The 16925-nt window shown below is 45.5% G+C and overlaps 1 protein-coding gene across 1 annotated transcript in view; it reads right to left on the bottom strand.

Moving 5' to 3' along the window:
• Positions 1-6780, bottom strand: part of LHFPL3 (LHFPL tetraspan subfamily member 3) — a 195417-nt gene extending 188637 nt beyond the window's left edge. The window contains exon 1 of the mRNA XM_057364461.1: positions 6312-6780. Coding sequence (XP_057220444.1) covers positions 6312-6780 — 469 coding nt within the window. The remainder of the gene's footprint in view (positions 1-6311) is intronic.
• Positions 6781-16925: the final 10145 nt, after the last annotated feature.

Raw genomic sequence — 16925 nt, 5'->3', positions numbered from 1 at the left:
GGTTTGGGATGGCCAGCATGGCTTCACCATGYGCCAGTCCTGCCTGGCCAACCCAGTGKWCTTCTGTGATGKGGTGACTACAWCAGTGGACAAGGAAAGGGCTACGAATGTCATTTATCTGGACTTCTGTAAAGCCTTTGACATGGTTCCCCACAAACAATATCCTTCTCTCTAAATTGAATTCTGTCCCTCTGCTCTGCTCTGGTGAGATCCCACCTGCGGTGCAGCATTCAGTTCTGGGGTCCCAGCACAGGAAGGACATGGACCTTTTGGAGTGAGTCCAGAGAAGATGATGACAGGGGATGGAGCACCTCTCCTATGAGGAATGGCTCAGAGAATTGGGATTGTTCAGCTTGGAAGGCACTGGGGCGACCTAACTSTGGTCTTTCAGTTCCTCTAAGAAGCCTAAAAGAAAGATGGAGAGGAACAATTTACAACAGGACACAGTGACAGGACAAGGGGGAAYGGATTCAAACTGAAACTGAGAAGTAGGTTTAAATTASATATTGGGAAGAAACATTTTACTGTCAAGGTCGTGAAACASTGAAACAGGCTGCCCAGAGAACTCTGAATGCCCCATCCCTGGGAGTATTCAAGGCCAGGCTGGATGGATCTCAGAGCAAGCTGATCTAGTGGAAGGTGTCTCTGCCCATGGCAGRRGGGCTGGMAYTGGATGATCTTTAAGGTSCCTTCCATCCCAGGCCATTCCATGGTTCTGATTCTTAGAAGTCAAACACTGCATTTGGTGTATTAAAATACAGATTGTAGAAATAAGCCCCTGTTATTATGACATCCAAATCACTCTATGCAATTAGCTATCCTTAGTGTAATTTATTAGACAAATAACTATCATTTATTAAACAAATAATTTTTCTGTCACCTGCAAAGTTCAGGAACCATAAACGTAAATTACTCACTCAACAAATTGTTAAGGATACTGAGGCTATAAACAAGATCCCTGTCTGACTTTACAAGACACCCTGTTCAAACCCTGGTGTGAGGCTGGGTTTTTTTCCTACCCTTCTGGAATTTACCCCTCTATCAAAGTATCTGTCAAACAGTGGTAACAAAGGCTCCAAGAGCATCAAGGTCAAGCCTTTTAAGACTCTTACGTAAAAGTCACCTGGTCCTGCAGACTGATTTCAAGCATAAAGACAACACAATGAAGAATTTATCCTTTTCATTCTGAAACAATTCCCTATTTTAAATGAACTTTTAACTGTGGCATGTAATAAACTYTTCATTATGGCTGCTTTGGCTTCAAAGAACTGGCAGTTGAGTGATAGGAAACCAGTTTTAAAAACTTGTTTAAAACAAGACCAGGGAAAACCCAGGATCCACAGAAAGACTGACACCTGCACCACAAAAATCAGTAGAACTGTGAAAGAAACCGTGTATGTCAGCATGTGTACAAAGATAGCATATTTGTGTGATGAAAGGAAGTAAGGTAGGACCAATACACCTATTTAATGTAATTTTTCCCAAAATTACTAGAGTTCTTCAAAGAAGTAAAAAATAATGTGTAACATGGAGATTTTCATTAACAATGTTTACTTGGAATTCCAAAAGACGTTTGATGAATCTGTCATTTGTAAGTCTTAAAAAACCTAGACTCCCARAGGATAAAAATAAATGTCCTTGCAAGGATAAATAATTGGAAACAGATGGTAGGGCACTACTGTCAATTTTTCAGGTGGAGAGAGGTCAKTGGTGGAATCCTGCAGGGATCTGTGCTGGAACTTGGGAGCTACTCGCTTATTTATAAATGAGCTGGAAAACAGGATAAATGGTGAGGTGACAAAGTTAACTGCTGATATCCATTCAGGGTAGTTACGATAAGGGCTGAATGTGAAGAAAGACTTTACAATACTGAGTGACTAGGCAATAAAAAGTCAAATTAAAGTCAATGTTGATAAAAATGAAGTCATTCCTCTAAGGGGGAAAAACCTAACTACACAAAATTATGTGCCCCAAAGTGATTATTATCACTTCAGGACTGAGATCTTGGGTTAYAATAGGCAGTTGTGTGAAAACATCAGCCACTGTTCACTAACAGGGAAAAATTGAGTATTACTAATTACTAGGAAAGGAACAAAGGAGGAAAGACAGAATATTATTAAGTCACTGTATGAACRGCTGGTTTGTCTGTCTTGAATATTGTGCGTAGCTCTGGTCCCACAGACTCTGAAAAGATACACTAAACTGGAAATGGCTACAGGCAGGGCAGCAAGGATGCTCGCAAATTCGGTACAACCTAACAACTAAAGACTGACTGAAAAGCCAAAGGTCTCACAAGMAGGTAACTGAGGGGATACAGCAAAGGTGTGATCAGAGCCAGGACAAGGAATGTGTCTGCAAGGTCCCTGTTCGCAGCCTCTTCCAATACATGAGCTGAGAGGATCAAATGAAATGAGCAGACACRAGATTTAAAACACAAAACCCACTACTGAACCTTCACCCAACATGGATCAAGCTGTGGAACTCCTTGCTCTGGGATACCATAAATGCTAAAAGTTTCCACAGGTTCAAAAAGCAACCAAAGTCCAAGAAAACAAAATCCAGCAAGACCTTTTAAATGCCAAGATCCAGCTGGAGAAATCCCTGAGTACTGAAGAACCAAAAGTACGGAGGGCAAAATGAGCTTTAGCTGCTCTGATSCTTTTGTGAGCCCACATTACAGACCACTGTCAAAGATTACTGGTCTGTGTTTTTTTCGAAGTACAGAGCTTTTATGTTTTGTTTGTACTATGGGCATGGCTTAGGCATCTCTTGAAAAACCTATACACTGGTTTCACCCTACTTGTACATGGGACAYTTGTGTGCCTTTCTTCTGCTTTCTCTACTTTTTTCTTTTTTGTAACTTGAAACATCCTAGTAAAGGAAAAAAGCAATGGCAAATATCTAATAATGAAAAAATCACAATGACAGAACTGAAGTGTTTAATTTACTTAACCTACACAGGAATAAATCTCAAGAATTATCTTTATTTGTGAGGTTTCTTGCAAACTTTAGGTGTAGAGTAATAAAGAACAATAATACCTAATTCCTAATGATTTCACTGAGCATTTGTGTTCATGCAGCTGTACAAGTTGGGTGAATGCACGTGCAAGTGCTTGTATCTATCATTTTTCAGTTGCAGAAGGGAGGTTAGGAGATGGAGAACACGACTGCCAAAACTGGCTCTCAAAGTATCAAGYGTACCCTGACAGCATCATGCACATGGAACAGAAAAGGCAGCCTAAGCCATGGTTAAACCATAAGGCCATCTAATCTATGTTATACTCATGTACACATAGGAAATACCATTTTCCTTACGATTTTTCTTCTTTTCATGTTGTAGACCTGTCTAATCATAGACATGACTGGAGAGCAACAAGGACTGAAAGTGTATGTGTCCATGATATTGTTMATCTTTTTCTTATTTAAAACACACCTCTTCAAAAGAAGAGCTATATCATGCTGGCAATTTATAATGACTCATGCAGGACAGACTGTTATCAAAATCTTTCTTCTAAAGAAATCAGTTTCTAAGCTTTTATTTGCAATCCTAAACCAAGCATGATAACACGTCAGAAACCTGATTCTAACAAGATTTAAATTACATCAAATTTAAGTATTATGTGACCTAACAGAATGCTAACACGATGAAGGTACATAATAGCAAGCAAAATCAAAGCTACACTCCCATGCTTCTTTATTTCACTACTTCAGATTCAATTTTGTTCCTGTACTACACAGAACTATAAGCATATGTAGGTGACACTATTTTATTGTTTTTAGKAAGATAAGCATTTTAGGATTACCATTATCTATTCTTATTCTTTTCAGACAGTAAACTAATAACAGAAGTAGGTCATACAGCTCAGAGAAAACCTACCACCATAACACTCCTGTCCTGCACGTTTTACTCTAGGATTTCCCTCTGTTCCACCACCTTTATTTTCTTCCTCAAAAGGATGCAACCCMAACCAATGTAGACTTTCTGRTGGTTTTCCTCTGAGGACACTYTTTAAAGCAATACAGAAATGAACARTGAGGTAAATACTGAATTAAGTTAAAACATTCAGCAAACAATAAAGTCAGGCTCTTTCAACACCCAACTCTGTTCYAGTTCTTCCAGGGCATTCATGTACAAATCAGGAAAGAAAGCAAACAACCACTTSGTGGTATGCATGTATTCCCTTATTAATTTTGGAGGGAAGCAGTCTGAGAAGTGATTCTTCTGCTGACATAAAGCTCCTCTTACTGACTTTTAATGCCAACAGTGCATCTACCAGCTCTGGAGATGACAAAAATTCTGTATTGCTTTGCCTGAAAACWTATCTCCAGTCACACCTGCAAGCATGCAGCATGGTATAGATTGGTCGGGCTCCAGTAGATCAGCTGCATGTGRTGGTTTCTAAACATTATTATTCACATATACAGAAACACAGTAAAGGAATCAGATTCATTTTATCTATCATGCACTAGAATCTCCTGGCATGAAGAACTGCAACCAAATAAATAGGTGTTCATGTTGGAAAGTGCAAGGGATCTGGAWATTGTGCTGTCCTACTGCATTCTGGACAGGAACAAATCATGCTGAATTGCATCAAAACCGTGAATATTCATGGCACTTTTTAGCAGCAGAGCCATAAGGAGAGGCGACAGCTGAAAGCAGAAGTCCTTAGTGGAGCAGAGGAGGCATCAGTGGTGCGAAGATGAAACAGTTTGCTCTGCCCAGAGCCAAGTGACATGACTGTGTACAATTAACCAGACCATATCAGAATGTGTGTTACTGAATGGACCGAGGAGCCACCAGCATCAAAGGCGGTTCCCAATGCAGAGATAATTTCTAGTCTAAAAAACTAGACCTGCTGGCATTGGGGAAAAACCTACCAACTTCAAGTGCCTGCAGGTCACTTCCCAAGTGATAGAGAAAGAAACTACAAGGAAACTTCAGTGAAGCAGCATAAAAATGTATAATAGCACACAGAAAAATATCATCAGAGCGAGAAATGGTTAAAGCTGTTTCATACAAACCAGAGAATTCCACCAAGTCTCATGGTCTAGATGGCAAATGAATGCTGAATGTTGAATAATGCTGAAGCTGTTTAGTAAAAAGTCAAAAGAATTTTTTCTCAGAAATTGAAACGAATGTAGGTCAATTAAGGGGACTGAAAAAGTGCTTGTGAGCCCATTTTGGTGACATTTTGCTCCGTTTTCCAAACAGCTAATTCATGCTCATTCCAAAACTTGTCAATTTCAGGGTTGTACCAGCAGGATATGTAACAGGTATGCTTTAATTTTAGCCCGTTTTTTCCCTCAAATGATTGAAGAATTATTATTTTCTGTCTTGCTAAAACTGCTTTTATTACTATCCCAAMTCTACAGTCCATTCTTTTCTCCTTATCCTCCCAGCTGCACACAAATCATTAGTTCTCCACTAACTCAGAGGGAAAGCTGTGCTGGAAATGCAGAAAGGGATRTCCTGGTGTTCTCCCTCCTTCTAACCACTCACTTTCCCGAGGGAGACACTCGATGTGACGGGAAAGTCAAAGGAAGTCAGGAGATCTTCTGAAACAAAATCAGCTACTGAAATCGATTCTTTTTCTTTACTCTTCTAACATACAGCGGAAAATAAACCTTGTGAGCAAGTGAAGCAGACCCCAACCAAAACTCGTGCCTGCCACATCCGACGACCTCAGCTGCCCTTCCARTTCGCCAGCAAAAGACCCCGCCGACCCCTCCCACGGAGCCGAAGTGGGCTCTGCCTTTTSCAGGTGGAATGGTGGGAATGGGGCTAACCTTCAACAGGCGGGCAGCTGCCTTCACCCACCGTCGCCTGCTCCAAGTGTCCCCACTGCCATTTTCTCCTGACCTTTACAACAGACCACGCRCCGGAGGACACTCGCCCGCTCCCGCCCGCCGTCCCTGGAGCTGTGGGATACCCACGGGTGGGTTCACAGACGGAAAGCGGGCAGTTCCCCCGGGCAGCCCTCGGAGCGGTGCGAGGAGCTGCGGGCTGAGCCCGACTCGGCCCACGCCCAGGCGGGCGGCGGGGCGGCCCGGGGCAGGCACCGGCACCGGCCCCGCTCTGCGACGCTGCCGATGTGTCGCGGCACCCTCAAGCAGCCCCTCCCGGCCTGCCCCGCCGGGGCACCCCCGGCCCTCGCCACCCGCCCCCGCCGCTCCCCGACACCCTCGCAGCCCGGACGGCCGCCGGCGCCTCAAGTTTGTCCAGAGCTGCCCGTGCCCCGCGGGCCGGGCCGGGCTGTGCCGGACAGGGCGGCGCGGAGCCCCTCAGCACCGGGGCCGCTGGCTCCACTTACCCGAGGTCAGCTGCATCCAGGCACAGATCTTGTAGACGGTGGCTGTGTTGCAGAAGAAGAAGAGGATGAAGCAGACAATGCAGGCGATGATGAGCATCATCGAGAGCCCGATGAAGAAGGACGCAGCTTTGAAGGCTCCCGAGGGCAGGCTGGAGAAGTCYGTGAAGCTGCCCCGGCAGGTGAGTTCCCGGCTGAAGCCGTTGCCGATGCAGTAGTGGAAGAGCCCGAAGTAGCCCGCCTGCGGGGTGTCCACGCCGTCCCCGATCCAGTACGGCTGGATGAAGCACACCACGTTGACGATGGCAAAGCAGATGGTGAAGATGGCCCAGAGTACGCCGATGGCCCGCGAGTTCCGCACGTAGTTGGTGTGGTAGATCTTGGCCGCTTCCTGAGCTGGGAGCATCCCCGCTGCTACCGGTCCTGACGAGCCTGCTCCTGTAGCCGCCGTCCCTGCAGCCGCTCCGGGCATCCTCGCCGAGAAGGTGCCCCCCTCCCCTTCCTCCTCCTCCTCCTCCTTTCTCCTCCTCCTCCTCCTCCTCCTCCTCCCCGCTCGCTCCGCTCGACGCGACGCGCTCCGCCGCCGCCGCTGCGTGCGAGAGCCGGCGAGCCCCTCTGCCGGGCTTCAGCGGCTCCGCGCCAGCACCAGCAGCCGCGGCAGCGGCGGCAGCACCGACACCGCCCGCCGCCCTGCGCGGCCACGGCTCAGGGCCGGCCCGAGGGGAGGTGGCGGCGGCGGGCGGGGGCGAGGGGGCCGCCGGAGCCCTCTCCCCGGGCGGGTAGGGCGACTGCTGTGTGCGGCTCCCCTCAGCCAGCGGGCGCCTCTCCCGGCCGGGGCAGCGGCTGCCGAGTGGACCCTCTCCGAATGCTGTTCATGTAGCCCGCCCCGGGAGACATGTTCGGATAGCGGGTTTTAAAGTTTAGAACGTGTGTACGGTGTTCCCGTTYCCGCACAAAACATCATCGCTCCTCCAGCCGGGGGCGGCACCTGCTGGGTCCCCTGCGGCGGGTGAGCGGCGGTGCCKGCGCTGGCGCGGGGGGAGCCGGAGACGCTTGTCGCCCGCCTGAAGGAAATTTCTGCGGGGCAAAGCCCGGAGCAGACAGGCATCACCAGGGGCTGCTCCTCGCCTCGGGAGCGGGATGGCGGCCGCGGAGGAGAGCGCTGTGTGAGCACAGCGCAGCCGTGGGGGCGCGGTGGCGGCTCTCGGCGCGGGGCTGAGGCTGAGAGGAGCCGCTCCGCTCCAGCCCAGTGCCTTCGGCCTGGCACGCGGTGCGCTGAGCGCGCTGGCATGCAGCAGTGATTAGCATACATTAACGAGCAATTAGCATCTGGTAATAATCATTCCCGTGCCAGTGACACTTGGATTTGCATTCCCCGACCTGTGCGCTGAGCCTGAGCTCACAGCAGTCAGCGACGGCACAGCCGGAGCCGCGGCAGGCTCGGCAGAGCGAGCGGTCCGGCTGCGCGGTGCCGGCAGGGGCCGCGCTCACTTAAGTACCGGCGCACCGCGGCACCGGCAGGAGGGGGAGATTCCTATGGAAATGACTCCTGGCATTCCTTAAATTTCCAACTGTTTCAGGCTAAGTTTGATTTCTGCCCCACGACTGCCAATAAACAGACGCAGCCCAATGGAGCTGCATTGCCAGCCCTTCCCAAGTTTCTCGCAGAGGAGTTTAAGCAGGGGCAGCACCTGCTACCAGTTTCAGACCGCGCTCGTGTCGGGGTCACTCAGAGCTTCGGAAACTGTGGCCGAAGGATGGGAGCACAAAGGGAGCCGTCTCTGCACATTCAGGAGCTCTGTCCTTGGCACATATGCTTAGACACAGGCAGCATAGGCAGTGTGGACCCCAAATACTCACACTTGCCTCGCTTTCTTAGGTAGGCGGGTCCAAATGTGCAAAGTACAGCTAAAACTCCTGGAGATTTGGTTCYCAGGGGGTGCGCTTTGCCCGGCGCTGCCGGAGGTGCCCGCGTACGCTCCGCTGCCTCCCCGCGCTCCCGCTGCAGCTGCTGAGCGTGAGCGGACTGCTCATGTGCCGCCTCCAGAGCAGAGCTGAACTTGTTCCAGCCTCGAGCACCAGGAGGAGTGATGGTTCTTCGCTGCTCGCTCCTGTTTTCCTCAGCCTGAGGCTTGCCGGGCCCCAGGGCTCGGTGCRGGGTGCCTCTCTTCCCGGTGCTCGAAGCGGCCGTGGAGTTGTGGAGGTGCAGACACCATGGGCCAGATATAGAAGGCAGGAGGAGGCCTGAAGTGGCCCAAGACAAACATTTTAGGAGTAGAGGTCAGAGGAAGGGTTGGAAAGGATGTTCTGTGAGATTAAAAAAAAAAAAAAAAAAAAAAAAAAAAAAAAAAAAAAAAAAAAAAGGAGGTAGTGGAGAAGAGATCTGGGCCAAGTGGGAGGTTTAGTGATAGTGGGCCTGTAAATGAGTGCACACTCAAAAAAGATGAATCTAGAAATTGGTATGGCAGGAAGAAGAGGTATGGACCTGGGAAGGAGTCAGGAGAGGAGAAATGAGTTGCTTGTAGAAGAAATGGCCCAACAGAGTTGATGAGGACAAAATACTGAGTTGGGGAAGAAGCTGGGAAACAAGAGTCAGACTAGGGTCGGTAAACATGGGAGCCACTCTGGGCAAGAAAAGGAAAGGCCAGAAGCTGGGGAAGAAACTAGGATTTTGCTGTAAAGCTGARTAAAGGACTGATAAAAAGACCTGTGTCTAGACAGTGATTGGTTTGGTTGTCCTAGGATATCCTCTCTCATCTGCAGCACCAAAAGGGCACATATTTCTCATGGATTCTAGGTGATATCCATGAGCCCTTCTGTTTAGTGCACTGGAAATGAGAATGTGGTACTAGTTGTTTGGGTTTTTGGGGAACACCCAAATGTCTCTGGTTGTGTCCCTCTCTAGAGCTTTGAATGCTCTTATCTCACTTTCTGGCATAGCAATTTCTTCAGAATACCTGAAGACAGGTATTTTATGGTTCTTACAACCATTATATGTGTGCTTCATAGTGTTAGAAAATAGAATGTCTCTATGAGATAGAAGGTTGGCATATTCTGGATGGAATCATTAAAAGGCAGCTGGGACCTTATTTCTCAGAGCAGACTCCCATGGATTTTGGTTGCAGCAGTTCTGAAAATGAGGCCGCAGAAGGAGTCAAGCTGAGGTGCCACTCATCTTTGAAAGGTTTTAAGCATTGTTCCTGGCATCACAGAAGAATTCTGTGGCAGAAGCAGGGATTGTCCCCAGCTCTTCAGGACAGCTTTCATCATCTTAATCCTCAGAAGATTATCCTTTTTCTCCACCAATGTTATGCCTCCACAATTTCTCTCCCTGAAAATTAACTGGGTCCTGGCCCCATGGCTGCCATCTAGTCTCATCTAAAGTAGTCTGAGTTTTGAGCCAGGATTTTCACCAAAAGCTTCTTCAACAGGTGAAACAGGATTCTCATCATCCTGATCTTTCTGGACAGCAGCTGCTGTCTCCTGCACCTGATAAACAGGATCCTGTTTACCAATTAGCATGTGAGCGTGCAGTGCAGAACAAAGGGATGTAAATCAAGTGGCATTGACAGCTCTTTTTTTGGCATATCCTCTTCAGTACTGGGTTTTTCAACCATAATATTGTTCTTAAAACATTTTCATGTGCATGTGTGGTTAAAAATAGGCAAGTTTAAAGAGAATTTATGTAATCTTTAAAAATATAGTTGTGCCCCAAATTGGCCTGGAGCACACTGCTGATCCTTTTATCTGACCACGGATTTTTTTTTTTTTTTAATAGATCATGACACAAAACACAAAACAAAAGCTTATAACAAAAAWTATTTAGTTAATGTTTCTAATCACAACATTTCTCTTTGGAACATGTCAATTACTTGCAGTGGTGGAGCTGTGGTGGAGAACCACTTAAATATTTTGCTTAGAGCACTATGGGGAGAGGCTGTGTCCTGTCTTGGACACAGGGGGTAAGAAGAACAGATGCATTCAGTTGCTGGGCCATGGGCAATGTCTGTTAAGAAATGCACATCTGGGAAGTCATTGATAGTCACACGGTGGGAAATGAAGAGAAAAACAGAAGGGGGAAAGGGTGAATGCATGGTTGGACAAGAGTTATCAAGAGACAGGAATTACACCAAAWAAGTCTGTGAGGAGGGAATGGGGTRGTAGGAAGTTACATGCTAATGAMTAAATAGCAATAAAGGTGTCAGACCATGAATGCTAAGTTTTGGTGACAGTTGAGGTAACTGGGAAAAATTGTTGAGCACATGAGGACAGGCTCATGCACACACAGGCAAACTTCCTTGATAGGGAGATGGCCCTGCTCAGACCCTCAATTGCCTGCTGCCAGCCCCTCTGAGCAGTGTCTCCCATCCAACATTTTAAAATGCAGCTCTGCCTCAGAATGGTTCTTTTGCCTTGTTCATAGAGGGGTCTAAACTGCCAGGAGTTTTTCACATCAGTGGCTGAATGTAAGGGTTCATGAACTGCTCTAAATCTCCAGGGCTTTCCTCCCATTTTTCTGTGGTATCACWCAGTGGCTACCATGTTCACCCAGTGTCTGCCTACAGCTTACAGCTTCACTCTGACCCCCCTTAAATAGCTACATATAACTGTCACAACCTTTTAACAAAACAGTTACAGATATGTACAAGTTACAGACTCATTAATCTGGGCTGGCTTAGATCCTGGGTCTTGAAGAGAAGGAGGGCAMGTCATGGTAGACTTGAGGCATCTCCAGCTCGTGTCCAAGAATGTGTGGACACCYTGAGCAGAAGGTCCCCACTCTGCTCTCTGCTCTCCAGCATTCAGTGTGAGCTGAAGCTGGGGCAATGCTAAAGGCCAGGCGGACTTTTTGTGCCTTTTCGCTGATGACTGAGACAACCTATGCATGCTTTGGGCTTGATCACAGCTTAACTGCTGGTAGACAGCATCTTAAGGCATGCATCAGTCTGGGTCAATTTTTCCCTTGTCCTGTGTTGTCTGGAGCTGGCTGCAAACACTTGCTGGTGTGTTTGCTGAGGGCAGCAGGATGATGGCCTTTAAGCAGCCCCAGTGTGCAGCCTGGTGTGTGTAGCCCTGTTGCTGTGGCAACCCACAGCCTCACCAGTGGTGTGCACTTGTTGTCTATCACAGAGCATTAACTTTCATATTATGTCTTGTTTTATTATAGTTTCTGCACATTTTGGCTTTCTTTCCCCTGGGATCCAGCTGCACTGGTGAAGTGTYCCTTCTTGGGGAGCAGAAAATGGCATTTCTTTCTATTTCTGTGGTGGTAACAGTTATGGGAGAGGTAYAGCAAAGGGGTGGCTAGAATTGCTGTTACTGGTGTCGCTGACACTGCTGTTGCCATCGCTGTTTCAGTCAGAAATGGTCCAATTTAGGCCTACTGTAAAAATTAGAGTAGCTTAGATTTGCCCYATTTCTCTTGAATTTAGTCCTACTGGTGGTGGTGATTTTGGAGGGTGAGTCCTGTAGGGCACCCATGAGGGCAGAACTGGGAAGCACAGAGTGGCCTTTCTGGAGCTGCATTCCCAGAAAGCTGCAGGACTTGATATCCCAAAACACTGGGAAATGGTGTGCAACCATCAGAAAAAAAGCCACATATTCTGAAATATACCCTGAATCAAGGTGCTTGGCTGCAAATGACAGAAGTTCACTTCAGTAGASAGAGAGAGGGCAGATGGGAAAATAGTGGTCAGGTGAGGAACAGTGGTTTTTGTGAGAGGGAAAAGATGTGAGGAAGGTGAGAAGTACCTTGGCTATAAGTGGAAGCAGAGACTGAAAGAAAGACAAGATCCCACCAGCCTTGAAAAGAGAAAAACTCCATAAAGGGATTAAGTAGCAGAGTTCCCAGTGACAGCAGAAGGTTGGACTTCATAACCCAGGGTAGGTTCACCTGCATGAAAGAGAGGTGAACAGTGTCTGTTGAAGGGGAGAGAAGGTGGGAGTACAGAGGAACCTGATGGAGTRAATGCAAGGAAAGTGGGAACATAGTTATTAAGACCCATGGTGAGAAAGAGATCTCAAGGAACCATGACACATGACTCAGCTAAGACCTGCTTCAGCTTCCTTCCCTCAGCCTCTCTAACTTGGAGRAGTTGAAGAATGACTCTGAAACACCCTGTCTAAAATAAAAYATTTTATGGGCCACTTGGGACCTAMACCTTCCAGTCCCTGCTCTCCAAGGAACGCTTCTTCTTGAGGCCCACTGATTCTGTTTCAACGCCAGGGCCATTCTGCATGGCCCAGTGCAGCACCTGGGGCTCCTCTGAGCAAGTCATCTCACTGCCAGCAGCAGCCACCAAGTGCAGCACTCTGCCTTGCTAGCATAGCCTGCTTGTCAGKGCTGCTAATGAACCCAGACAGAGCTTTCAGGTGCCTTGCTGTGTTGTGCCATTCAGAGCCACCACCAGAGACTCCCCCGAAGTGAGGGAATCTTGCCGSTCTTGCTGCGGCAGCTGTTTGCCAGAGGGTCAGGAGATCCAACACAAAAGGTGCTGTGAAATACTGTGCTGCAGGCTATACGCTGCACATCTTCAAAGATAGCTGTGCAGCTAAGGCTGCTGTCTAGACATGTTTTTCATGTAATAAAAGTTTAGTTAATRTATGTCTCCTAGACTGAAAGTCACATGGAGAAGGACTTTTATTTCTCTGGGCCAGCTTAGTCTAARGTAAGTACCTAAACWCTTCTGCCAACAAGATGCATTTTARGTTTTCTTTCCAGAGCCCCAAGCCTCATGTAGGTAGCTAAAACTTCACTACATAACATTCAGTCATTTGTGTAAGGATTATATGATGCTAAACATAACTTTGATGTGGCTCTCAAAAATTGTACCTGCCAGTGCTGAAGTCCCCCTCTTTGCCTTTAACAAGGTAAAATTACTGCAGTCAGGATGTGACTTATGATGTTTCCAGGTAATTTTTTTTTTCACAGTGGAGAATGACTAAAAATATTTTATCTCACATCGCAGAAGAAATTATGCTTTAAATAGATTAAAATTTTAATTAAATACATGTTACATTTATTTCCAAATATTTCTTCCCAAGAGGTTAAGCAACAGACCAGTGAGGATGCAGCAAGAGGACCTTCTGATCTCCGATAAGTCAGAAGCTGGCCAGYTACTTCACCCTAGTGACAAGCCAATTAGGATGCTGCACAGTGTTTCTGCTTGCTTCTAATTTTAGAACTGTACAACAGGGAGGCAAAAGTAGGTGATATTAACTCCTCTGGCATTGATCTGCTGGAATCATAGTTCTCCTGCAATCTAATATATTTTCATGTAAAGCAGGAAAATTACACTCTTCTGGTGTAGGTGCTAGGGACTATGCAGACCTTTCTAACACACAGGGTCTGATCAATTCTTGGATAGAGGAATCTGCAGGGGAAGCTTGGGAGCTGCAGTGTGTGATTTTGATGCTGTGCAAGATGATATTCCAGCATAAAGTGAGCATTCACTCTGGCATTACACAACAGCACAACTGAGTCTGCTGTTTCCCGGAGGATTTATGGTAAAATGTTTAAATGCACGTAAGTGACCTGMCAGTAAATCAGCATCTTGACCTGGAGCAGACTGGGGAATGTGATTAAATGGAGAAAGTGTGGAATTCCTCTCTTTGAGAAAATCTCTGTGGCATAATGCAGTGCCATTCAGGGATATCACAGTTACCCCAAGCAGTATGGTCACATTAGCAAGATGTTAATGTGATTAATTAGCCCTGATGACAAGCAGGTTATACTAACCTGGGCACAGCTTAAGTACTTAACTGCTTAAGTCTCCAGAGTGCTTGCAGCTCACTTAGGTTAATATAATCTAGTGACTTAATAAGCATATAACCTATTTCACTGCTCAAGCCATTAATAACAGTATTGAGTAACACCAAACCCAAGGCGGACTCGTGTGGAACTGCTAAGGACTCACACATTCAGTATTTCAGTGAGCTGCAAGTAGCTGCTCTTTTAAAGTGTTCCTTGCCACCCACCTACGCATTCACCTTCCAGAAGCTTCACCTAAAAACCTTTTCTCATCTGGCTGTGAAAATATTATTTAAAGGGCTATCAAAAGCCAACATATAGTATACCTATATCTTTGCCTTTATCTACAAGTTATCCTGTAATACAACAGAAGAAATTAAATTTCACAAGATTGTTCCTTTATAAATCCCCGTTAGGTGTTCCTCATCCTTGTTTTATCTTCCGTGTATTCATAAGAAAAAAGTTTGTTTCCGTATTATTCTAGGAATTAAAGCTTACCTGTCTGTTATTCCTTTAGTTGTATACTCCATGTTCATACTCCTCCATCATCCCTTCTAAATACAGACACTATATTTGTCTTTTATAATCTTCCTAATAAAAACCTGTCGTTCCCCCATGTGTRCTGTAATATTGTCTCAGCTTCTTGTCTGTAAGATTTACAATTCCCTCAGTAATTTCCACAAGCTCCCCTAATCAGCAAACTCATCTACATGGTCTTTAACCTATTCTTATTCCACACCTGGAATTTCACCTCTTTGTAATAAAGATAATGGTACTAATCACATGATCAAATTTAACACCCAGGAGGCAGCAAAAAAAAAAATCCCACCAAATTTCAGCCCTTGTATCATCTGTTACAAATTTTCCCTTTCCACTGAGAAATAGAACAGCAGTTTATGTAGACTTGTGGTCCTTCTCCTGATGCAAATGGATTTCTGAAATGTCTCCTTTTTTTTTTTTTTTATTCCCAAGCACTCATTTAAATAAATATTTACTTCACATGTACTGTTGAAATTATTGTTGGCCCAAAAATGTCTCTAAACTAATTTTTCATCTTAATGGTGGTACCAAGGTAAACAACTGTTAAGTGAAGCCAACATTTTGATAGCTCTGAAAAAAAGTATGAAGCCTTTCACAGTGGAAAAAAGACAATATTGTTGTACTCTGCATAAAAAAGTGTACAATGTGTAGAATGATGGGAAAAATAGATGGAAATGGCCACCAGCATGAAGAGACTAATGAAACCAAATAGCAATAAACAGTGGGAGTTTACACTGAGTATGTTTTATCCAACATAGTTCTTGTCATTTAAATGGCAATAGGAGGGAAGCAGGGTAGCATTCTGATTTTCTTGGAGAATGTGGTACTGCATCTTGTAGTATCTTGGCCAAAATTTTCAAAGTGGYTTGGGTAGGCTCTTTACAGTGTGTATGGAAAACCTTTTGAAAGACAATGAAAAAATCAAAACCAATGTTGGAGCAATATTTAGTCACATACCCAGAGGATCCTTGTTAGATGCAATTTTAATTAATAGCTTCATTATCCAAAGGAGGCAATAAACATTATGTTAATAAAACTTACAGTAGAGGCTAACTCATTATAATCACAGCTAACAGCAGAAAAATTTAAAGGGAACTTATRTAAATGAAAATGTCAGAAGTCATCATCTGGGGAAAACCACAAGTTAATATAACTGGTAAGAGACTCCATAATAGAGGAGAAAACTGTGGAGACCAATATATTGGAAGAGAGACTCATACTGAATAAAGTTGTGAGAATAATTGATTTTCCTGTTTGGTGGCCAAATAAATTAGGAAAAACTAATATCCAGTCAGACACATTGCTTGCTTTTCACATATTTTTACTATTTATTAATACTAAACATAGATCAGTTTTAGAATGAAACAGTATTAGATAACGAAGCCAGGACCATTTCATTTTGAAAATATTGCAACAGCGCACTTCTGGCTTGTTTATTTTCCCCTGGTACCATTACTCAAAATGAATATCTCAACGTGTGAATTGATTTTTGATTCATAATACGTCTTTTTGAGAAATGACTACAATAGACCCATTTGCAAAACACAGGTTGTAGCAATTCACCCAGAACGCCCTGTCTTCACAAAATCTTGTGGTTGGTCTTTAGGATATGTATTTAGGGAAAAAAAAATCACACTTTGGGAGCTTTCCTTGTCAAACTACAAATCCCATTTGGACTTGTTAAAATCCTGTAGAAGTCACCATRGGCTGGAACCTCTACCTGACAGCGCTGCCTTGGTCCTTTCCAGCCACCAGAGATGGAGATGGGACAAAGAACCATCAGCATCATGCAGCTCTTCCCTGCTGTGCMATGGAGAATTTTAGCACAGGCCATGCAGGATAACTCTCTGCAGAAGCCCACGGTGGGCAGAGGCCAGAAGAGGTGCCTGCTTTCAGCCTGCAGCACCACTGTCCCTCCCCCACCATGGAAATGCTGTCATCAAGGAGATGGAAAATGCTGGTGGCCTGGGCTGGGGACACCTGGCAGAGGCCAGGCTGCTCCAGGCTTTGGCTGTGTCAATAGTTACAGCCTATAACTGAAGACAAATCTGAGTTTAAAATRGTGTGGTTGTTTCCTTTGTAGTGCTCCTTTCTCTGCCTGTCCTAGGGGGTGGCCAGAACTAAGGACAGTAACTTGTCAGAAGCTAAATGTGGGTCTTGAAATCAAGATGCTACACTGGAATATCAGGCCTGTTTTKTAGATTTACTTGTCCAGAAAAGTGCCTAGTGACAGCCTGTGACAAGACTCCAGAGAAGATTTAGGATATAATAGAATGGTAATTGTCTGTCTAGATTCAGCTTCCAGCTATTTGATTTTGTTGTACCTT

Source organism: Malurus melanocephalus, unplaced genomic scaffold (genome assembly GCF_030028575.1).
Source record: "Malurus melanocephalus ecotype Western Australia unplaced genomic scaffold, MMel_1.1 scaffold_39, whole genome shotgun sequence".
In the NCBI taxonomy this organism is placed as follows: Eukaryota; Metazoa; Chordata; class Aves; order Passeriformes; family Maluridae; genus Malurus; species Malurus melanocephalus.
The sequence above is the reverse complement of the archived record's forward strand: the minus strand, read 5'-3'. Positions and strand labels throughout refer to the sequence as shown.